Source organism: Xiphophorus hellerii, chromosome 7 (genome assembly GCF_003331165.1).
Source record: "Xiphophorus hellerii strain 12219 chromosome 7, Xiphophorus_hellerii-4.1, whole genome shotgun sequence".
Taxonomy (NCBI): Eukaryota; Metazoa; Chordata; class Actinopteri; order Cyprinodontiformes; family Poeciliidae; genus Xiphophorus; species Xiphophorus hellerii.
In genome coordinates, this window is record NC_045678.1 from 23,710,027 (window position 1) to 23,735,493 (window position 25,467).

General features: G+C 35.7%; 1 protein-coding gene across 2 annotated transcripts in view; it reads left to right on the plus strand.

Annotated features, from left to right (window-relative positions):
• Positions 1-25,467, plus strand: part of thsd7ba (thrombospondin, type I, domain containing 7Ba) — a 204,534-nt gene that overhangs the window by 34,163 nt on the left and 144,904 nt on the right. For both annotated transcript variants that reach the window (XM_032567890.1, XM_032567891.1), the window contains exons 2-3: positions 10,959-11,293; positions 16,104-16,283. In XM_032567890.1, the coding sequence (XP_032423781.1) occupies positions 16,121-16,283 (163 nt within the window). In that variant the 5' untranslated portion in view covers positions 10,959-11,293; positions 16,104-16,120. The remainder of the gene's footprint in view (positions 1-10,958; positions 11,294-16,103; positions 16,284-25,467) is intronic.

A 25,467-nucleotide genomic window follows, 5' to 3' on the forward strand; every position in this document is an offset into this window, starting at 1 on the left:
TGTTTCTAGAGTTTTGATTCAGCTTGATTGATTAAAAATTTATGATTTTCTCACACATCACAGTTATGAGTTACCAACTGTTAATCTATCCCATAAAATCTTAGATTTTATTTTATAATGAATTTGTAAGAGACAACTGATATGGTAGAATTACCAACACACATTGTAAACCGTTACCTTAGTGACAATATAAATAAAAACTCTTAATTACAATATATAAAGTTGATTAGTGTAGTAAAAACTAGTTGTAGTCCTGAGGAACTGATATTAAAAATCTTTATCAGCATCACAATCTCATTTTCTTAGGAAGAATTTCTTCATAATGTGCTAAAGTGGGTGTAGCCGGCTTTTGTTTTTTAAGTCATGTAAGACATGAAGATTTTGATGCAATCACTACAAACTTCTCAAATTATTGTGCATTCTTCTAATATGTTTGAGAAACGAATACTGCTTGGTGGAATTTGATCACACAGAAAAGAGCCTAATTGTCTTTGCCAAACAGAGTACTTATTCTCTTTCTTGCTACGCTTCTACATAAACACCCATAGCGAGTGACAAATTGGTTTCTATCTTCTCCATTTCCTGCTCATCAGCGTTGGATGATACTGACACTCTTGAGTGATGAGCAACTTGCAGTGATGTCTTTTTTTTTTCTTTTCTTGTAGAGCATATCAACATCCTACGGAGCCCTCTAGGGGACATGTGGAATTTTTTTTCTTTTGCGTTCCCTCGCAATACTTTTGCGTTACCTCGCAAAACTTTTGCGTTCCCTCGCAAAACCTTTTGCGTTACCTCGCAATACTGTACTGGTCAGTTATGCAGCATAATTGAACACTGCAAGCCTTTCTTACGGTGGGCGCCGTACTTTATGCTTTAATATAAGGTTATGTGAGGTATTTCCATGAATGTTAGTATCTTTTTGTGAAATATCTGAAGTTTTATATCTTTCTTTAGGATAGAAATTGGCACCACAAATCTACGATATAAACAGAAACTTTCAGTAAGTAGGAAAGAAATAAAAAAACATCCTAATTTGGACTATTTCTGAGTTATTATCACGGGTAATAAATCATCTGACAGTTTTGATTGTGTCTCTGTTGTGTTCGTAGTCTGAATGGTTTAAAGAGCTGCTTTCAGTGCCGCTCCATCTTAGCCTTAACAGACATAAACATGCAGGAAAAAATAAATCGATTTTCAATCAGTGTTTTGCACCAAACAGTTTTTATTATTAACAAGTTTTTATTATTAAAAACACAACAAACTAATGATGGTAAAGGACTGCACTGGGTTAACGCGGGGAATCTCATCTGTCCGTGTATCAATCAACTCCAAACCACTTCTTTCTTTGTTCTGTCACAATTATCGATTTATTCCATTTTGATCATCATGCTCCAAACTTTGCAAGGACTGACCGCCCCGCTCACCGCTTCCTAATACACACACAAAGCCAGTATCCTTCCCATTCATACCTGGTGACGTCACTCCCTCGTTGACACACCTAAGTGTCAAAGCCTCCTGTTCCTGTCATATCAATAATTACTTATTTCATTCATATGGCTCTTACAGAGCCTCAGTGAAAACTTGTTTATTATTATTAACTGTTTGGTGCAAAACACTGATTGAAAATCGATTTTTTTCCTGCATGTTTATGTCTGTTAAGGCTAAGATGGAGCGGCACTGAAAGCAGCTCTTTAAACCATTCAGACTACGAACACAATAGAGACACAATCGAAACTGTCAGATGATTTATTACCCGCGATAATAACTCAGAAATAGTCCAAATTAGGATGTTTTTTTATTTCTTTCCTACTTACGGAAAGTTTCTGTTTATATCGTAGGTTTGTGGCGCCTTTCTATCCTAAAGAAAGATATAAAACTTCAGATATTTCACAAAAAGATACTAACATTCATGGAAATACCTCACATAACCTTATATTAAAGCATAAAGTACGGCGCCCACCGTAAGAAAGGCTTGCAGTATTCAATTATGCTGCATAACTGACCAGTACAGTATTGCGAGGGAACGCAAAAGTTTTGCGAGGTAACGCAAAAGTTTTGCGAGGGAACGCAAAAGTATTGCGAGGGAACGCAAAAGAAAAAAAATTCCCCATGTCCCCTAGAGGGCTCCGTAACATCCGGGTCAGACACTGCTTTTAAAATAATTTCTATTTAAATTCACTGTGGTACCTGGCAAATCATTTGTGCTATTTCAGGATTTGTCATTATTTTAAAGAAATCATCTCATTTTATCAGCATTTAGTGGGAAATATAAGTGTGTAACTCTTAGTTAAGTCTCTCCTCCTGACACATATAAAACCTTTCTGAAGTATTTATTCTCTTAAAGTGAGCTGGCTCAATGAGGCATTCATCAGTCAATACAGGAAGTTGATTATCTCAGTGCTCTTTCTGCCTGAAACCATAGTTCCCAGTAAAAGGAGCTAAACAGGCTTTCTTCTACATATTCATGGATCTACTATCATAATCTTTGAAACAACAAACTTATCATCCAGTGTCTCAGATAGTGCACGGCTCCTTCAGTGCTGAAAGATCTTATCTCTTAGCAGAATTATATATCAAGCCCTCCTTAAAACACAGCTCCACTGTGCTTCCACTAATGCCCTCAAATTGTGAACTGGAGAGCTTTAGACTCATCTTTTAAGGTGGAAATGTCAAACATTGATTGTCTGCGTGAATTAAACTTATGTTCAGTCAAAAGTTGTTTTTTTTCTCCTTGATGGTTTCCTTTAACTTTTCTCAAATAGCCACAGTGATTAATGCGCTTGTTGGATAGTGCAAAGAATTTTTTTTTTTATTAACTGGAGAAATTAGAGATCCTCTGATAAATTGTAGTTTAGTTTAAGTGAGAATGAGCTGTATTTGCATCTTGCAGTTTGATTCATCCATGTCAGAATGTACTCAATGGTTCTTTGGAGTTACTCTAGAGGTTAACTTGCCCCTTTGTACCTGTAGTTAGTTTCAACGAATTGCCATTGAACCCCATGTACTTAAATTATTGTCTATTCATTTTATTTGTAGTTATGTAATTCATAAGTTATTAGGATAAATAAAATGTCTAAATCTCACACATAGTTTCATTTTAGTACCTATCTTCTGTTCACCTGATTTTCCCTGATTATTGTTCTGAACTTGTTGAGGATAACTCAACTCTTATGAGATATTAGCGATTATGACCCCCGACCAACCAAATAAGCTCTTAAATGACCTTTTGTGGGTAGATACAATTGATTGGAGTCACATAGTCGCATTTCCTGACAGTAGAGAAGTAGCGTACAGAAAATTTGATTAGATCATTGAAATTTGGTTGCATCGCCTAAGTTATTATGGTCTTATTGAAGTACTTTTTACTTGTAAACCTTTTTTCAACTTCTCTTTCATTTTCTAAATTAAATATATATTTTACACCACAACTAATTTTTTCTATGTATATTCCGAAGTAAACAACTAGTCTTTTTGCAAAAGAAAACCTCTATATTTCTTTATGTGAAAGTGCATGTTGAGGACAACTCAACAAGTGCAATAAGTACAGTTTGCACTCAACAAGTGCAAACTGTACAAGTACAAATTGACCACTTGACATACAGTTTAGCTAAGGTATTTCTAAATGTAAAATTATAGGAGGCTTGACGTAACAATATAAATGTCATAAAAAAACTAAGTTACAGCACACTCTTTAAATAAAATATTAAGTGAGGGATTCATTTCCCCTATGTGCATGTAACATTGTCTTGCTCCGACATGGTGGAACCTGGGTTGAAAACAACAGAGTTCCTTGCTTTTGAATAAATAAAGAGACTGCACATCACAACTACTTATCACTTGCATCAGGGTTTTAATTTCACCATTCATTCCCTTCTTGCTCACAATTTTTTCCCTCTGCATATTGACTTTTTTCAGGATTCAGTCATCTCTGGATAGCCTCTTCGGGCTAAGCAAGTATCAGCTCCTCCTCCAGCCCACCCACACATGTATGCGTGTGCACACACACACACACACCCCAACACACCCCTACACGTGAATACACATCACCACCACCACCCACGGTGCATTAACAGATATTTTCCAGAGGGACACCCGTTGCTTCAGGGTCCAGGTGTCTCTGAGACTACTGACCCATGTTATCTGCCAGCTTCAGCAAGCAGGCCTCCTCAAAAATTAATCCTGAAGCTGTCATGCTGCTCCTCTTTGCTCACAGTGATGGCTCCCTTTCTGGGCAACAATCCCTTCTGGATCTAAGGCACTTGGGAATTAAATATGGTTACCCGAATACTCTAGCTGATAGGAGAAGAGCCTATCAGTTGGAAAAATGGAGATAGAGTCACCAGGATTACAGCTTGTACCGTGGTAATTATACGTTTTTTTTTAATGAGAGGGGAGGTTGGAGCAGTGAAGCCTGGTGAAACAGCTGCACAACAAAAATCTGATTAAATGGGACTGGACTTGATTCTCTCTCAAGCTGTCATTTTCCAACATTCTCTTCTACTTTGTTCACTAATTTTGTAGCACTGTTACCTTAGCCATTCCTTATATCCTGTCTATCTAGTATGTCTGGTATCATGAAGGTGGAAGCTAAATAGATTTTCAGTTTTATGTCTTATTTAAATATAATGATAAAACATTTATTTGATACTGCAAAAACAGATTTTAATATATTTTTTGTCATAAACCAACATAAAGTAGAACATAATTGTAAAGTAGAAGGAAATGTTGTTTTTTTTGCTATCAGATATCTCAATACCATGGCTTGCATTTATATTCTTATACCTCTACATAATATTAGATGTAACCAATATCCTTTAAAAGTGCACTAATGAGTAGAGTTCCCTGATGTATGCTTTTGCCCTTTGGATCTAAACAAAATAAATAATTGCCCAAAAATGGATATTTTTCATAATTAAGTACAATGATTTATCTTAGCATGTTGCATTTTTGCAATGAATGGTTAAAATATGTTTAACAATATATTTACTTGATACAGCGCATTTTCTAGAAAAGTAAAATCTTTATTAAGGAGGCAGAAATAAAAAAGCGCTGGTATTAAAGTGATATGTTTGCCTTTATAGAATGCCACTGTTATATGAAGAATCTTTTAGGTTTGCTTCTGACTCTCTGGGTTTCTTCAGAACATTATTGAACAAAAGTTCAATAATGTTCATGTGTGATCATGAATATCAAAGATCACACATGATATATAAGAAATAAAGCTGTGGAGAAGTTTAAAGTAATGTTAGAATGAACAGCGTCCCAAAAAATGGAGAAAAATATGAACCAAATGAAAACCTTTCAAAATGTTCTGAATGCAATCACAAAACACCAAATCAATGTATATAATTTTGTGCTTGTCATGTGACAAAACAAAAAAAGTTCAAGGGGGATTTATTCTTCTGCGAGGGAGTGTATTCCTCAAAACAGATAAATATTTTTCATTGTGGAGCTTTAGTGCTCCAATTGTTCCACACTGCTTTAACATCCCATATTTTTTCCCACATATCTTTGATGAAAAATTTATGGTGGGAAAAATATTCAGAGAGAATTATGGCACTAACGAGACAGTGCTCTCTGACTTTGTTTTAGGCATTGCATCAATTAGCGTCAGATTTCTCCAAGGGCCATTGAATCATGTGCCTACGTTGAGTGGGGAAAGTGTGTACAAGAGTAAATGGTGTATGACTGTCTAGCTGTGTAATTTAACACCTTTTCACATGCCTGAAGCAGCCTTGGTGCACCAAGGTGTTTTTCTCTTTTAAACATCCATGTCTGTTAACATTGAAGTACTGTACATCCACATATCTTTAAAATGCATGGCTGCTTCTGACTCTCTGGGCTTCTTCAGTATTTTATTTTTTTAAAGATATGAAGCTGAGCTGCGATCAGTCACTCTGGGCAGTTATTCCTTTCTTTTTCTCATCCGAATGCCGTGTAGCAGAAGGGATAGAATTTTAATACAGCTTTGCTTGATTTATTTGTCTCTACCTCAAGTGAAACACTAACCAAGACTGAACAAGAATTTGTAAGACTTATTAAAACATGTATTAAGGCATCATGGCGTAAATATTTTCTTCGTGCTACTATATTTGATGTGACTAATGTGATCAGTTTCACCGTTCATCTTCAGAGGACATGGGCCAGGACATTCATGTGATAGAACAGTGAGCAAAAATGACACAAAGTTATACAAAATCCATCTCAAGAGCTTCCTTATTTAATTTAAAACAGAAAAGTATTCATTACTTGATGCTGCTGACATAACATATTGATTATTAGATGGATTGTTTTATTTTGATTCTCAGTACATTTAGTAAACATGTTGATTAATGCTTGCAATTTTTGTTCTTGTCTTATAGTGTAAGGCAGTTATGACAAGCTGATATTAGCTGGTTAATCAGTCAGATTATTTGCACAGGTTGCCAGTCTGTGGTTGGCAGGTTAGCAGACATACTGATAGTAGCTTGAAAACTGTAGTTTAAATTAATCTTATCATGCAGGTCAGCTTTAATTTTTAGCTCAACCAAGAGTCTTTGTATAGCTACTATGTAAAATAAGCATTTCTGATGCAAACTGGGCTCGTATTTTGTGATAAAAGTGAGCGATGTATTTCAATACCAGCCTACAATTGCCTCCAAACTGTTTGGGAAGTAAAATAACATAGATGTATTGTATACTGCACTTGTTTACAAGGGAAATTACAAAGGAAAGTATCTAAGCCTAAACTAAGTGCAGATGTTATTGACAACATCTGGTGATGATATGAAGAAAATACAGTACCTAAATCCTAAGGGAGCTATACAAATTATCTGTAATATTTCAATAGTGATTTGTTTAAAACATAAGGCAGAAAGTAGGGCATTCTGATTTAAATACTGAAATTGTGGTATAATTAAGAACTGAAGTACTCTTGCTGCTTCTACATTATGAGTTTCTGACCCTCCTGGAACTCGTGAGTTTATGCTGCAGCTGGGATTAGTACCTACCGTTGTAGTGCTTTCTGCACATTGTCTTAATTATGATGTTTCCCTCTCCTTACTTCTAGTCCAGGTTTCCATTTCTCACTCTTCTGAAGCGGAACTAAAGCTGGCACCCTTTATTTATCCATCTCTTTCTCACTATAAGTATGGAAAGTACCTAGAAGCAAAGACCTTTTTTTTTTTTTTTATATCTTTCGCTGCTTTTTGTGTTTCTATTATGGCAGTTATAACATTTGATTTTTTATTATGGGAATCTCGGTTCTTTAATGGTTTCAAGCTAACAAATATCTTATCCAACGTATCTCTCCTAAAGCGCAGGATGGTTCTTTAGAGTCTGAAATTACTTATTTTAAGTGTGAGTCATTTGATATTAAACTAAGCAGCCCAGAGGAAAACATAATTGTATGGTAGATATAGTAGCATATGTATATTATTGTTCATAGTTATTCTTTGCCTAAGGCGTATGTACTTAGCAGAGGACATCTCGTGAGACAGCAGTTTCAAAATGCCATAGCATTTTCTTTGGAGAGATGAGACAGTCTTGTATTATCTAGTTGTAGTCTCTGTGAATATTATGAGGTCTGGATGTTGAAGGCAGTCTTTTACATTTGACACATGTCCAAGTTTGGTACTCTTATTTAAAACTATAAAAAAAACAGTTGACTTTTCAAAATAGAAAAAGAAGCTTCCCTGTAATGTGATGTTTGCAAACCAGAAATCATTCTTCTGTTTTTTTTTTATAATAAACAGAAACTTATTTGATAAATTTGCATTTATCTTTCAGGGTGCACACCCTGCTTGTAATGACACTCTGCTGTATCATTGCTGGGTATTTATGTAGGAAATAAAAGATGGCACCTTTAAAATATGAGCCATTTAACCTTTTTCAGCCTGATTTTGTGTTTCATTTCATTTAATTGATATTTGTGGTTGGTGAACCTGCAGGTGTGGAACTTTTTAAAAATTCTTCTCCTGGCATCAGTCCTGCTCTTCTGTCTACTTCTTTAATAGCAATACCCCTGCACCTGCAGCACAGGGAGACAGGAAGAAAGAAGCATAGTATGTTCAAAAAAAGTGATAAACATGCAGCTGATTGAGTTGATAACCTCAGTTCCAGGAGCAGCTGCCTTCGGAAGGCGGACTTTTTGAGACTGGTAGGGCGGAGAGACCTACCCTTTTCAGATAGTGCCACGTGCAACATCTCAACAGCCTAGAAAAATTATTTTTGCTCTCAGAAAGAACTCCAAAAAGGGCCTGCAGTAACTATATGTGGTTTTTTGATAAAGCATTGCAACTAAGTCTTATGTGTGGTCTTGTAAAAATAAAAAAAGAGATAAGTTTAATGAAGAATTCAGAATTTCAAATATCATCTTTTACATATGTATAATACTCCTTAACTACTGTAAAACATTAAATTATTTTCTTCCATATCAAAACTGAAAATTCAGGAATATGGCAATCTTTATATAAGGTTTCCCCCAGAAAACTTGCTAAGCCCGGTTCTAGGGCAGTCAGTCATCCAGCGGCCCATCGTGTTTTTGAGTTAAAAAATGTTTAAAGTTGACAGGAAATTAAAAAATATCACTTGATAATTATGTGTTTTTAAAAGATTGGAAGATTAATACCTGAACACCAACTATATAGTCTTAAAAAATGCAAACATTTTAAAAAGACTTAAATAAATAAGCATTACTTAGTCTGGTGGGAGCACAAGTAAAGCCTGGTCGCCCACCAGGCTTATAATACTCTGGGGCAAACCCTGCTTCATATCAGTGCAATGAAGATTGCAATGATGCTTTTTGAATTCTGTGTTACTATTGTGTTCTTAATTCAGCAGCATATGTAGGTCTTCATTTCCCAGCGTGGTGCAGGTTACAGGAATATATCAGCTTCACTTTTCAGTCTGTCTTTACAGCTTGTCATATTCAAAACTAAAGATCTAACCTTTGCAGTGGGAATATTTTGTCAGCTTCTTGTTTACTAAGTTGGAAATTGAAACTAAAACAGAATTAATAATTTGCAACAGCATCACACGTGAAGTGAAAGATACCTTCAGAAAATGACGGGTGACATTGAAAACCTGCACACGGTGTGATGAAACAGAAAACAAAGATACTGCAAAGCAAAAGCTCTGCTATTAAGTAAAGCCAGCTTTTAACTCTCAGACTTCAGACTACAAGATGAAGCCACAGCAGTTAAACAGAAGCCATTCATATAATTAAAGTAGAAATGTTCCAATGATGCTTTTTTGAGTTCCAGTCTGAATCTGGTGTCCGCTGGAACGGGTATGTTCCCACCGAGAATGCTTTTGCTTAAACGTTTATATCTGTTTTTGCTAACAAAAACAGATATGCTATGTGCATATTTAGCATGCATATTTAGCATATTTATGCATGCTAAATATGCACATAGCATGCATATTTAGCAAATATGCATGCTAAAATAAACCAAACCGACACAATGTGCAGTACTGCTATAATTCTTACATCTTCAGCTGCATTTACAATTACACGATTTACAATTAAAACAAAGTGTCATAATTATCTTTTGATGCTTATATTTACATTCTTCTCAGCTGCAGAGCTGCTAAATCTGAATACAGACTGTTAAGATGGAGTGGTAACGATTGAAAAAATGGGAATGTTATTTAACAAGTGCAAGGTTATGCATTTCTAAATTTCTTTTAGACTCAAAACAACACATGGTCAGATGCAGTCATTATTCAAAACAAAACAATTAAAAAGCCCTTTAAATCTAGCATCAGTAATCAAATAAATGGTGGTATGCTTTATGCTGATATTAGCTTAGACTTATGTTATTTATTTTAATAGCAAACGGATAGATTAGAAATATTTTGTGATATATATCATAACATTAATACCCACAATTACTTTTGAAGCAAAGCTGTGATAGTGCCATATAACTTAAAATATAAATCATCACTCTTTCAATATAAGTAAATGACTGCAGTATTTGTATGTGCAAAGACGGCACATACAAAGTAGCAAACAGAAACTAGATTTTTGTCTTTGCTTCAATTTTTACAAATGTATTAGCAAGAGACCGATAGAGTTTCATGGTAATACACAGATTTACATTAAATTAACTATTTGTCCACAGCTGAAATTGGTTTGTTTTCATCTGATTGCTCCATCCTCAATAGTAGCTTGCATTCATCCTGTTTGTTAGCCATCTGTAAACTGTGAAGTGCAGCTGCAGAAACAAGCTAATTTGAACAACAATAGAATGGCAAAGAAAATGCCCTTAAAAGCTTTAAGTAATAAGTTCTGGGTCAATGGGATCTGGGGATCTTAGGGCCGTGAACATTCAGGTCAGTTGGAAAGCAGACTGCAGAGCTTCTCAAAATACTAGGGAGTGGATGGGACCTAAAGGCAAAGAATGTTAATAGAATCAGTTTCTTGTGGGTGAGCTCGATGAACAGCCTTGGCTACAGGACTGACAGTTAATCACTGAATAGCAAAGAGCAAAACCCCCAAAGCTTCAACTCTTGTCTTTGATATCAGAATGTGTTTTAAGAAATAAATAAGAGACTCTTCCTTATGCTGTTTCAGAAAAGATTCATAACCAACACCCAGAGCTTCATTAAAATGATGCTCAAGTGACATGATTTGTCTCCTGTAGTGCTGCAGTAAATCTGAAACCTGAAAACATAATATTAATACTTATTTTCATGCGCAAACTCTGTGTGTTCATTGCACTAGACTGAAGCGTTATATTGGATGAGTGAATTGCAAATAGTCATAGTTTTATTCCAGTTTCTGCTGATGGTGTACAAAATAAAAAAAAAAGACACTGAACTCAGGGGTCATGATCATCTACAATCCATTTTTCATTCTTTTTTTCGACATTTGTAGCTTTGCAGCTATTCTGAAACAAGTTTATATCAACAATTTTACTAGTCTCTGGTCAGATGTTTATATCTGTTTTATTTTTCTCTGTTTTTGTTCTCCTCAGACTCTTTACAGCTGCCCATGCTTGTTGGACCATCCCCAAACGGTACTTGAGTGAGTGGGCGCTTGACAGAGTTAGCACCTCGAAGGTGCTCGCTGCTGCAGGAGGTGTGACATAGTCCCAGCCTACCACACATTCATTTGTACCAGATTAAGCTATTGCATGATGCTGCAAGCAGAAGGCCTGGCACAGGCGATTTACCATCCCTGCCAGACTTAACATCTTCAGACGCCTCCTCTCTGCTCGGCTAACATCTTCTCGGGAAGGACTATTCAGAGTCATCTGCAACTCTACTAATAATATCACCCAAAGGGATGACTGGAGGTCACCTTGCACAGGTGGGTTTCATATATCATGCATTATTCCAAAATAGGACTGGTGCCTATCTCCACCACTGGACAAGAGGCATTATGCATAGTGAAAATCAAAAATTTGATGCATTAAACATTTTCATTTGGACTTACAGTGTTTTAAAAGGTTAGAAAAGATTTGCGTTTTTCTGATCCCATCGATATCCTGATCTCATCCTTTTTTTAAATGAAAGTCAAGAGGGAAAAACCCCTAATAAGTAAACAGTAGCTTTTTTTATCCTCCTACTAAATTTAAGTTCACAATCATCTAGAAACCCATTAAATCTTTTTTATTTTATTTTATTTTTTTTAGCTTTTTCTTAGTCTACATTGTAAATATAGTAGCTTATGGATAAAGTAGAGATAGACACTATTTGTATATAGCAGGATTTACAAAAGAAACTAGATGACCCAGCAATCAGTTCAAACTTTGATTTAACAGTAGATGATATTTGTACTTTATCAAATTCTCCTTTAACCTTGAATATCTTGGGTTTCAAACATCATGCTGCTGAGACAGAGAGAACAATAAAAGCAGAGAGATATAACTGCAACATAAAAAAAGGAACACAAAAGCCAAAAACTTCAAAATCATTGAATTCAAAACAAAACCTAAAACTCACCAAAGTCCAAAAGAAAACAAAAAGACATCGTAGTGGAGCATAGTTGTTTCTCTGCTTCATGGTCATTCATGCATCTGTGAAGGAGAGATGAGGGATGGAGTGGGATGGGTTGCCGTGTTTTTATTGCTAGCAATCAAAAGCAATTACATGCACAACAATGTGGAAAAAATACTTACAGCCTTGTTAACCAGACCGTATTGAATGCAGACCACAAAGACAAGATAGGAACAGAAGCGTGAATATCAACACAGAATGTAAAGACAGAAAGACCTGGTTGGCTAAATAATTTTGTGGAAATCCAGTGATGAAGGTTGCGTCTCGGGCTGTAGTCAAATGTGTTTGTTTCCGCTTGAATTCAGCAGAGTGTTTGGCTTATTTAAAGAGAGGCTGGAGGATCACATGTTGATTCTTTAGAGCCTTGGCAAACCAAATGAGCTTTTTTCTTTTATTTGGAAACATCTCATCAAGTCTTAATTGTTATGACCACCTGTGAAACGGAGGGTTGTGGAGTTCTGCGCATCTGTTTCCTTATGATAACTGCAGGATTTTCGCTGACTGAGTCCAGTGAATGGGCACCAAACCAGGACCACAGGAGACAGGGCGACAGATTGCATTCCATCAGATCATGCAGCTTCCAACGCGATACGCAGCATCATCCTGGCCATGCTGCTGATCTCCAGGTTTTTTCCATCCAATGAGAGCCTGGCATGGTGCCTTTGACCTAGATATTTAGCTGCTTTAAGCGCTGGTCTTTTCCAAAAAAGAAATTTAATCCACTTTAGCCGGTGTTTCTCTTTATAGTGCCTTGGACATTATCTGTATCCCTGGAACCTTCTCTTTTACCTTTTTTTTGTGTTTTTTTAGCATTTTATCACACAATTAATGTTAGGATCATAGGTTGTTTTGTAGTTTGGTTTGATTCTAGTTTAATTATTATTTGTTAGTTTTTTATTTTGGTTAGATCAGTCTTGTTGCTGTTTTTTTTTAGTTCAGTCTTTTCTCAGTGATTCTAGTTTACTATGCTAATTTATTGTGTATAGTTATTCTTAGTTACCCGAGTTTATTATTTTTAATTTGCTTTACTGTAAGATCCCTGGCGTACTCTTCCCTATCACCTGTGTCACTTTGTCTCTCTCTCTCCCACTCCTCAGTCTGCCTTCTGCTCTTTCCACTCACACCTACAATCAGTTAACCAGTCAGTCCAGGTCCATTGTTTCAGCATTTTACCTCCCAGTACTTAAGCACCTCTTTCTCATTTACTCCTTGCTGGCTCCTCCCATCAATTCCTTGCTGTCATTTTTTGTCCTGGATTCCTGTTTTTATTTTGTCTCTGGCTTCATGTGATTCCTGTGGTTTTTGTAATTTTTTTCATAATTTTTTCATTAAGTAATTCTTTACCAACAACCTGCCTCTGGCTCTCTGCATTTGGGTTGTTCATTAACCAGCCTACAACATGACCCGTAAAACTCTTTTACGAAGGATTTTAGTATAGAATAAGATAGAAAGTGGTCTGCAGTTTAGAAATAGAAAACAAAACAAAAAAAACAAGTTTTCAATTTCTTTGACAAATGAAGTGTAGTGCGTAATTGCACTCACCCTCCTTCAATCTAATACCCCCAAAGTAAAACTCTGAGCAAGCAAGAAAGCATTAAATTGAGGAACAGCCAAGTGATTCGTTGCAACTCTGGAGTAACCGAGGAGATTCACAGTGCATGCAGAAGAATCTGTTGATACGAGAACTGTTAGTCATGCATTACAAGAATGTAAAATTGATCAAAAAAAGGCTAAAAGAAAGCTATTGTTAAAATAGTCTTCTGATAAGTCTCATAAGCAGTTTACAATAAAGCCAGTTAGGGACACTGCAAACATCCGAAAGGAGGTTCTCTGTTCCAATCAGAGAAAAATCAAGCGTTCTGTTCTGTATGCACAATGTTATATGCGGCAGAAAACTAATACTGAACATCCCCATTGACACACCATTTCTACCGTGAAACATGGTAACAGCATTATTCTATGGGGATGCTTTTCTTCAGCAGGGACAGGGAAGCTGGTTAGAGTTGATGGGAAGATGGATGGAGCTGAAAAAGGCTGTCCTAGAGAAAAACTCAATAGAAAATGCGAAAGATTTGAGACTGGGGAGAATGATTGCATTCCTACAAGACAATGACCCGAAACATAGACCAGAGCTATGATAGGATAGGATGGTTTAGATCAAAGCACCTTTATGTGTTAGAAAAGCTTAAGACTGATTAGTCTTAATTAGTTTAAGACCAGGCCTCAAACTAATTGCAAATACTGTTAAGACACAGTCTGACTGAGCTTGAGGAACTTGTTCAAGGGGCAGTAAGTGGGATACTTTGATTGAATGCATCTGTGCCTGAGCTTTATGTGAAAAAGTTTGCAGCTAAATTTTTGCACAAAAAAAAATCTGACCCTGGGATTAAATTAAATGTCCATTTTAAAATGAAGTCTGGCATTCTTCCAGGACATGCATGTTTTTATAGGCTGTTTCTGTTCCAGATCTTGTTTCCTAATTAGTCCTAATGTGCTCTGTTAGCCTTAAAGAGAGAACTGCTTGTCCTGTGAATAGTCAAATTAGACAGACTGGAGGGAGGATGTAATCTAGGATCAGTCAGGTATGCTTTCCAAACTGTGCCGCAAGAGAGAAAGGGTTGTAATCAGCAGCTAGAGGTGTGTAATTGGCATATGGGTGTGCAAGCGTCAGGGTGGGTTGTTCAGTCAACCGAACAAAGAGTACATTCTGGTGATAGAAATGTGAGAGAAAGGCAGCAGTAAGAAGAAATAGAAATGACTTCAATTACATGTAATATAGATGAAATCTTTAAAACGCAGATCTGCAGAGCTGGTGGAAGGGTGAAGGCTGGCAGCTTCATATTAGCTACTGCTAATAAGTTTGCTGGATTGCCAAATGTTGAGATTTGTGTGTACACTGAATTTATTTTAAAAATGACTTTGGAATAAAATGCCAAAGCTCGAACAAAATTAGACCGTCCATCAATAACTGTGCATCTGGGTCCCCACGTCCAGGCACCACGCCATCCTTTTCTCTACATATTTTTTCATTAAACAAAATTCAGCACCATGAAAACACAGAAAAATCACCAAAGCCAGACATTTAATCTCTCCAAACAAGATCAAGCAACAGTAATTCAAAGCTTTGGACTTCCACAGAAACACCATGTAAAACAAAATATCAAATGCAGAATTATTTTTTGGCAGTTAATCCACCATTAGATCCTCTTCATGATTTCTAATCACTAAGAAAAAGCTTAGTAAACTCATTATTTTAATTTGATCTGCAAAATTGAAAACAAATACCATTCAAGCGGACATCCATGTTGTAAAGATGTATTTTATTATTATGCTCAGTAAGATAAAATGATTTTTTGAATTAATATATACAGATATCACCATTAATAAATGATAAACATTAAGCTTTAGATGAAAGGATACTTTAATCTTTGTAAACACTAACGTTAATGTCTTTGTCAATGTTTATGAGGAAAGAGTTTCTTCTGTTGAGCACATAAAGCGCTTTTATGTTGGACTTCTGAACAGCAAAGTGAGAAGAAAAAACTACTGGGAGAGCTCTTGCTGAAAAGCTCATCAACAATAGCAAATTTTTCAATAACCATGTGCTACAGTACAACAAAATGTTCTTAGACAGTGAGTCAGTGACATGGATATCTCAGGAATCCCAGTAAAATCCCAAATAAATTGAGGATTAAAAGTAGCCGGAGAAACAACAAATTGCAAGTGAAACATGCAAATGTTTTGTTACTTTGTAAACTTAAATCTTTCTATAGGCCTGTCCATCTTGCTGTTCATGATATGCCTGCTTGATTTATTTGTGTTGTCCGTTTAGCAGAAGAAGCTTGCATATTCCCTTACATGCATGCTGTATGTAGTAAACTGAAATTGGAAATAAACTGTTTCCGTTGGGTGGAACAATGTGCCTCATTTTGGATGGTGGCACTGCATATTATGTTTCTGAACTCAAAGTTCTTGGTTTTATTTCCATACAGCAGATAGTCTCAGTGACATTCTCGTCTTTTCCCTTATGATCAGTCCCTTCCCACCTCTGGTTATTCTGGCCCAGGTTTCTGGATATATTTCTTATTAAGATAGTGATGAATTTCATTTTATCCTCACAGGAGTAAGAGAGGCAGCAATGGGCTGGACTATGACTCTGAAAGATGACTTTGGGGTCAGCGCCTGGACACAGCACACTGGGAACTTCCTCAGCCTTTTCCTTCTCATCTCGTCTCTCTTTTCCATTCCAGCCCACTCGGACATTGTTCTTTCCAAAGCCCATCATTTTTCATGGAAAGCAGGTAAAATATTTTATGATTGGCCATTGCCATTGCTGCTTTAACACTTATGATAACTTTTTTCTGTAAAGGAAAATTGGGTCAGTCAATTAAAAGTATTAACATTTAGAAAGTGAAATGTGTTGTATTTATTCCACAATGATGTTTTTCCACATTTTCTCAAATAAAACATAGAATAGGATGTATTTCATTGGAAATAAATATCAACTTTTCGACCAGCTTCCCTGTCCTTGCAAAAGCAAAGTGACCTAACAGCATAATGCTTCTCGTGGGTTTATTTGGTTTTTCAGTGTCAGTTTTCTGCAACACAGGGTTTAATCATGTAGGCAGAAAAAAGGTTTTGATCTCATTTGACCATAGCACTTGTTCCCTAAATGTTTGCTCTGTTGTTGCTATGCATGTTTTATAGCCTAGTTCTGCCCTAAACTCCTCCTGAACTTGATTCCTGCTCCTATTTCCTGATTTCTAACTGTTCCTGGGTTGCACCAGGCACAGATCTTGCATCATTTCTCCATTCAGTGGGCCACTGTTTCTGCACCCAGATCCACTTATTTAAGCAGTTTTTTGAGAAAGCTAAGTTTCACAATAATTTTCACAAACCCAACGTTTGTTTTTGAAGAATGAGGCCACATGATGCTATCCACCAAGTGGAAACTACTTACCCCTAAGCGGTTTTTTAAAGGTAATTGGTTGTCCTACATTTTATTTAGGAGTATCAAAACCTTTCAGTCCTATTGATAGAAAGAAATTGAAAACTATATATCATTTTCCCCCCATTTCACAAGTAAGCACTACTTTAGTTTGGTCTTCTATACAAGATCTCAAAAAAAAAAAAAAAGATTGTGGTTATGGAATGACAATATACTAGCAGGACACTTTATATTGGCTGTCCTATATCTAGTGGGATTAAGTTACGATATAGTCAAATATACTTTAAATACTAGGATACTTCACTAGTCTTTACTAGTAGTAGTCTGAGTATTTATAAAACTCAATAAAACACATTTTTCTTTGAGTCTAGCATGTCTCATAAAGTGTCAAGTTGCATATTTGAACGTGCACACCCACCTATGCTTAGGTATGTTGCCTACAGTGTAAGAGTCATTAACATATTTAGAAAACAAAGAAGCAAGCACTAAGCAAACAGAAAAAATACTTTTATTTTCAGAGAAACCCACTCTTTTTTCTTACCGACACAGGGAGCATAAATCTTAGTCTGCTTGACATCATCAAGCCTGCAGGTCTGTATGCCTCGACGGTTAGCATAATAATACTTTTTTCTCAGTGACTGTTCACCAACACTCCCATGTGTGACAAGCGGATTAGAAATAACAATGTATATAAAGCAGTTAAACTTCAGACTCATCTGTGCGCACAAATTTCATCTGCTGAAATGGGTTGAGAAGAAATTCTACCCTGTTTAAATTTTTATTAAGAAATGTGTCAATACAGAAAGTACACGTACATTTTAGATTCCCTGGTTTTATTACAAGTGTGGAAGCTATAGGTTTTTGTTTATATGCAAAAAAATATATTTTCTGAGAACCATATTCCAAGACACTTCCATGTTTCAATTTTCTTCACAAAGAATTTTGAACAAGTTCTGAATTTAGTCTCTCCTCGCCTCAAAAACTCAATTGAACACGCATTTGCAAGGCTGCCAGAGCGGGAAAACTTGGCCTTTCCACACAAAGGCCCCACTTGCTGTGCGATTAGCACTTTCATTTCTCACTCTGTGGTTGGGTAATGACACTGCCCGTGTGATAAAGAGATTGATTAATTTCACTTGAAAGCGCTTATGTTCAAAAGGGATGTAACCAGGACACTAAGCGTTAGGATTTGACATCCTTGCAGAGCTAAAATGGCTTATGAGTTGTTTCTTGACTGGAAAAAGGAAATCAATTCATAATCGAGAAAGAAAAAGTCAGTATCCAACTTATGTCTGTTTGCCTGCAGTGAATCAGTGAGAATAGAACAAATGGTACTGAAATGTCTTGAAGTTAAATCCTAAAACAAACTTCAGTCAGATGGTGCAATGTGGGTAGCTGGTGTGTGGTGTTGCAATAGGATGCAATGTTAGACTGAATAAAATTCCACAAAAGTTGCTCAAATTGACAAGGTTTGTTTTTTTTAAATGAACGAAGCGTTTACTTGAGCTTCAGATTTTCTTAAAAAGGAAATGACTTTGCACCAGTTCTAGATTTTACATGATGTAAGCAATTGTTAATTGAACTTCAAAATTATCTTGATTAAAAAAGTGAAATGAGTTATGCACTTTCTTTATTTTCTGAAATAATAAAATAAAAGGTTTTTGTTGCAAAAAACAAAGTGACTTTCTTATCAAGATTTTTCTCCCAAATACAGATTCAACCTATTTAAGACTAAATACTCCTAATTCAATGGCTGCATTAGGACAAATGTAAACACTACAAATTATGACTTGTTTTTAGCAAGTCATCAGTCGTCTTGCTGGCTCTTGGTAATTGTACTGCTGTATAAGCCACTTGGATTCTCTGGTAGAGAACAGACACCTGGTACCATCAACTCAAGGTATCCACAGACTAAGAAAACAAAGCAGCCCATATTATCACATTAGCGCCACTGTCTTTGACAGCCAGCGTAATAATGCTACTTCTAAAATTCTCCATAAGTTTCAATTGTCTTCTCAGTGCATAGGACACTTCCAGTCATCTCACAATATTGGTAATGAAACAGATAACGGTGACATTGGATGACACCTTACAGCTGATAATGGCACACTTTCTTATCCCCCTTGGGTAGCACTGTGTTGATTATGAACTGTTGAGAAGGAGCAATGTACTGTGGCTCAGGCAACAACAAGAACACAATTTGGACATATTTTGTATAAATGAAATTATGTAATTCCTAGAAGCAAAGCTGCAAAGACGAGAAAAAAGTAGGCAAAAAGCTAATTTAATTCCAAAGACAACATTGAAATCCAATATTACCATGACAACTACATTGTACTCGGCACATTTGAATTCTAAATTTGGCTCATAAGCAGCCTTTCTTTTAATATGCATTAGCCTAAAGTTTGATCTGCTCTAAATTAGCACAGCCACACTATTGTGTTTGGTGTGCCTATCTAGGCCAGCAGCATTATTGGCGGACTCTTTTGTGTGAGCCAGTTCCCAGAGCTGTAGCTAAGCTCAGAGTCTACGGCTCAAACAGGGAGCAGCAGCCATTTATGCTTGACCTTCATCGATGCCTTTAAGAACAGAATAGAGCACTGAAACAGTGTGCCTAATGGACCTATTATTTAACTCTTTAAGATAACTGCTCAGTGATATTCTCTTGCAAACAGCCTCACTAGCCTATTTTCAGTGCTGAGTAACACATTTACCACAAAATGACAGCGCGGAAAGTATTACAAGATGGAAACAAAAACACCAAGGTTGCCTGTTAGGGAATATGTGCTACTTTACAAAGGATAACAGTTTTCTATTGATTTCCGATTTAACATTACTGCTGAGAGGACATTATAAGGGCTATCGCTTGGAAACTTAAAAGCTGCACTTCACACCAGTGGTGCCACCTACACAGCACAGGGTTATCTATGCTCACCTGCATGTTGTGTGATTAATACGGTTACAGTCATGTTGTCTTAGGTGTATCTCGTCAAAGGAGTGTTGGCTCCTGATAAACATGATAAAAACAATCTATACTCCTTCCTTGTGTCATTCCATGATGATGGAATGACCTACCAAGCATGACCAGGACAGTGTTGTATATCATTAACAAACCCTTGCAGACCCTGCTCTTCTGAGAGCGTCTCTACCCTGACCTACTCCTTTCCTGCAGCCTGTTTGTACAGTGTCACCTCTGACAGAACTTGACTATTGGTCATCCTTTAAAGTGGCTTGTGTTAGTTTGCATTGTCATATTCTCATGTATAAAGGCGAGGCAGTTTATTTGTACTACACATTTTCAGCAACTGGGCAATTCTAAGTACTTTAAATGATTGAAACCACAAAAGATGAGATGAAGAGGAAAACAAGGAGAGATTGAAAAATATACAACAGTTCATGATGTTCCAGTTGTTACTAATCAACGAAAACTCTAAGCAAATGGGGTTTTAGTCTTCATTTAGAGGAACTCGGTGTTTCTGCATTTTTGCAGTTTTCTGAATGTTGGTACCAGATTAGAGGAGCATAGAAACTGAATGCTGCTTCTCCATGTTTGGGTCTTATCTTAGGGACTCAAAGTATCCCTAAAATACTGAGCGTTCTAAAAGGTTGATACAGTGACATCACATCTTCATTGTATTCTGGTGCTAAGCCAACCAGTTGGTTTGGATAAAAGTGATTACCAAATGTATTGGCATAAATATAACTTCCAAAAAAATATTAGTTTCTTGTGAATCACTATTGTTGTCTCTAGATTTTTTCAGTTTCAAAGACAGTCATAGAGATTATGATCTTTTTCTGGAGGGGAAATACTGTATATTTTGATGCTTCATATAGGGGCTCGTAGGCATAAACTGTCTTGTCAGTGGTAGAGGGTGGGAGGTGGGGAGCAAATGTCCAGATAGCACCCCCTAACCAGTCAGCCACCGGAGATGTTGCTTAAATAGTTCTGCACATCAAGCATACTCCTCATGCAAATTCTTGTTGAATTTGCATGAAGAGTTTGACAAAAAAAGCCAAAGGCAAGGCCGTGTTGTTCTTTAGATGTCAATACAATTAATTGACATTGCTTAGCCTTCTCTCCTCACCTCTAAATCCGGAAAAGTCACAACTTCAGACACAATAGGATATATCAACATGGCCTTTTATGGGTTTCACTTCTCAGAACTAGGTCATATTTGTATTCCAAAGTTCAGTTTAGAGAGCAGGAAAAGAATTGCTTTTATACCTATATTTCAAGGCCTTTTTTTTTTCAAAGAGCTTTATTCATTGTTATTTTTCTTTCTTTTTTTGCTGCAAAACAGGAATCTAAATGCTGCAAGCTTCCTTCATGGCTTTTAAAATTCACTGAAAATTGTGTAGAAAAGTAAACAATATCATTAAAAGCATGCTTTTTAAATATATAAATAGTTTTACTTTTAGTTTTCCTTTACAGGTTGCCTTGTTTGACTATTAAAAAAAATCTAATTTTATTTCTTCTGGCCAGATGTCCTGTGCAGAATAAGTGAATATTTATGGTATGTGAGAACATTCATCTGTAAGCTTTAGCTGAGTGAAGATAATTTGCAAAAGATTGAGAAATCAATACAAGTTTTCCTTAATTAGGGGCCTCTCAGTGTCTGGTGGATTATTTAGAGATCTTCTGAAAGTTACCCACACTCAGTACTTTACTGTATGTAATTTATAATGCATTCACTAATGAAATCTTCTCTGCTGTCTTGAAAAACTGACCTAAATAGTATCATTTTAGCTAATTTGTTCAGATCACTATTAGTTAAAAACAAGAGTAAAGTAATGAATGAATAGGCCTTTCTTTGTGGAGTTTGCGTGCTCTTACCTTTACGTTCTCACACCTGGAGGTATTAAAGTAAATCTGTTATACGCAAGGCTGCTCCCACGTTCTAGCTTATTATCATGATGTGAAAATGATTAGGACTGTTACTTTGAAAAACAAAACATATAAATTGCACAAAACATTGTAATTTCATTGTTTTGTTAAAATAAGATGTTCCAATTCTAACATGTTGTAAAGGTGCTATTAAAAAATCTTTTGAATGAGTCAGGCAAAATATTCGCAATGCGTTTCAGCGCCAGAGTGTATTTATTTGAAATATCGCCTCACTGTTGCGCCATCAAAGCTGAAATCAAATACAAGTGCTGCTTCAGTTTGTCTTGTTCGTTGAATAAGTTTGACGGAAGGCAGTGTGCAAGCCTAGGAGAAATTCAATTTTAACCAAATACCACTGAATAATTTACAGAGGGATTTTTTTTTAAATTTATGGTGACAAAGAAAAAAAAAAAATCACATTAGTCAAATCTTCTCACAGAAGAAGCTGTTGGAGACATACAATATTAAATTACATTAATAAAGTTATTGTTCTGTTGCATATATCTTTGAGTTAACACTGTTGTAAATGTATAACATTATAGTTTTATAAAGTGAATTGAGAGATGTAACTGAGAGCAAGAAATTTATTAATTTGCTCAATATTTCTGATATATAACATGCTACAATAAAATATATACAACACACCTCAAAGCTCTTCCCATTTATGACAGAGATATACAGTAATTTCTAGTGCAACAAGCTTATGAAGTATTTCTTATTTCTCTTATCAACCACTGCAGATGGTTGTAACATAAATATTGTTCAACATTGCCGCTGTTCCAGCTCTTTCAAACATCTTAGTTACAGTATTTCTCTGATATGCTCAATTTTGTCATGTTAGTTTTTCATTTCCTGCCTTGTGAGGAGTAAAGAAGGAGAAAGCTTCACATGCAGTGTCAGATACATTGCTCCAATCTATGCCTATTCCTTTAATTGTACAAGATCACCCACTACTTAGAGAAGGCGGGCAATGAACCTTAGAACAACTGGCTTTATTTGGTGTAAATGGATGTTAAAACGATCTATCAAGTTGTAACCTCAAGTGGCACTACTTGCTTAATTTGATAGGCTTTTTGTACAGGAATTGGTCAACAATTGTTCACGTGCATAGACAAAATTATACAGCATGTGTATATGAGAGATTAACAGAAAGAAAACTTTTACCTGTAATTACAGCTGTTAATGTCCAGAGTATGAGGCTCATCATTTGCTATATCAGAATGATTCAATTTTGAATTAACTAAATGTTATGTGTTGGTAAATACATTTTTTCAACACTGACTAACTTAAAACAATAAGCAAATTTCAGTAATATTTTTATTATATTTAATTTAGATAATTTGTTATGCGTGCTAATAACTGTAGTATTAGCCATTGTTTTCTATATTTTTAACTTATAATAAATGTATAACTAATATTTTATATATAGTTAATAAATATATAATGTATAAAATATATGCAGATTTTTATATATATAAATAAAATCATAATTAAATAAGTACCCAAATTTAAGGTAAGATTTTCTGCATTTTCCAACATGAGATTATTCAATTGACAAAAAGATACATTTATTTTTAATGTTTTCTTTTTACCAGGTGTGCCAATGAATGTTGGATGCTGCATTTAGTTGGTTTAAAGCATCTTTGGAAAGAATTCTAAACTATAAATAACAAAGGAAAGATATTAAAAAAAAACCCGCTGCATTTTGTTAAAAATCAGGAAATCTGCTTACGTGACCCTGGCTACTTCCGTAGCCTGACTTCAGATTCAGGGTGTCAAAATGCTTGCAGAGAAAATATTAAAGGGACCTTCTCTTTGACCTTCAAAAACTGCATATTCAGTAAATTTAAAAATCTTTGACTCGGTTTGACATTGGATTTAAAAGTTTATGATACAGATTTTTGCCTTTCTACACTAAAGTGAAAATTTGATACTACTCCCTTAATGAGCTTTGTCATTTGAATTGCCTCAAGTGTAACATTTTTCTCATTATTTCATTCTTCGCTGTATCCTTGACTTCTTAAAACTCAAAACACGGTTTGATTCTGAGCATTACTGAACATACTAAAGACAACCACATGTAAAGGTCATATGCTAATAAAAGCAATGTGGTTCCTAATTAGGGCTCCAGCATTCAGGTTGATGGAAAGTGGATAGCTTTCCTTGACAGCTTAAGGATGGGTTCTGGGTTGTGAGTTTGGTGGCAAGACTTTTAGCAGTTATATAAACTAATAAGATACCAGACCAAAAAACAGTCTCTTCTTTCATAAATTTTCATTATTTAAATAAATTGTATTGACAAGTAGCTGAACCAAATATGTTGTAAAATTATGTGGATTAGTTGTGAGGGAAAACAAAATTAATAGAGCCAATTAGCCATGACTGGCAGTACTGACCACAGAGAAAGAGGAATTTTGAAATTGGTGTCAACTTTTAAATGAATATTTTTTTAATTATGAAACAAACTTGTAATCCTAACATCCTCATCCATTTCCTGTAAACTCATTTGTTACTTGTAGGACTTTCAATTTAGCTGAGCTGATTCAGTAAAATTGAATCAGCTCAGTTTTTGTAAGACAACTTTAATATGCTTTTAAAGAGCTCCTATGATGTCCTGACAGGTCTTCACCTGTAAGATTCAAAGCTTTATCATTTGTGTGTGACTTCACACATACATTTACAGCCTTCTTGAGTGACACAGCAGACAATACAATCTCCCTCTGAGCATTATTATAAATTGTGATAAACAATTGTTTTCGATGCAAACCCAAATATGGAGAACATGTGTACCTTGCTCAAAGACTTGAAGCCAACCACAAAAATCAGGATTTGATTTTTTTCAGGTACTTTACTGCATTTTGACTTTCTTTTTCTTCTGTTTTTCAGTGTCAAAGTGGCTATACACACCAAACTATCTTCTCTCAATCACAGAGAATCATCTTTTTTTCATATCACCTTGAATAAAACACCTAAAACACACATTCCCTCACAAACTCGTATTGTGTTAAATGTTATTCAACAGTTCGAATAAAAAAATCTTGCAGCATTACATAATATTTGTGCTTGCTAAAATGTGGAATGTTTGCTCTACTAAAATTCTGGTGCTCTCTGGTGCTGTTTTCATTCCTTCACATACTAATATAATACAATAACACCTTGTTACATAGCACACACAGAACTTTTCAGAAATTGTGCACAGGCTCGATGCCATGCTTCTTCAGCAATGTAAGTTGACCCAAATAGGGTAATATGGACAAAACTGCGTTAAAGAGATACTCAGTGCATTTCACTTTTTTTATTTTGGCATACATGCCGTAGTTCTCTTTCCTAACCATAGGGGTTGGTACAAAAGTGTAGCTTTGATCTAAGAATAAGGGGAAAAAAGACCATATAGAGCCCAAAGATATATTAAATTTAAGATTCATGTTTCATCTGAACTTATCAGGTTTTGTGAAGTTAACCTTTAAAAACTAATGTATGAAGATTAACTGATTCACTCTCTGGGTGTGGAAAGCCTAATGATACTCTCTTTTTGATCATTTAGGCAGCTTTTTATAACTGTTTAGAAAAAAATGATTAAATCTATTTTGTTGCACTTTAAAATCAATTTTTTGACATGTTTATATGCATCTCTTTTGGACATGCCAAGCTA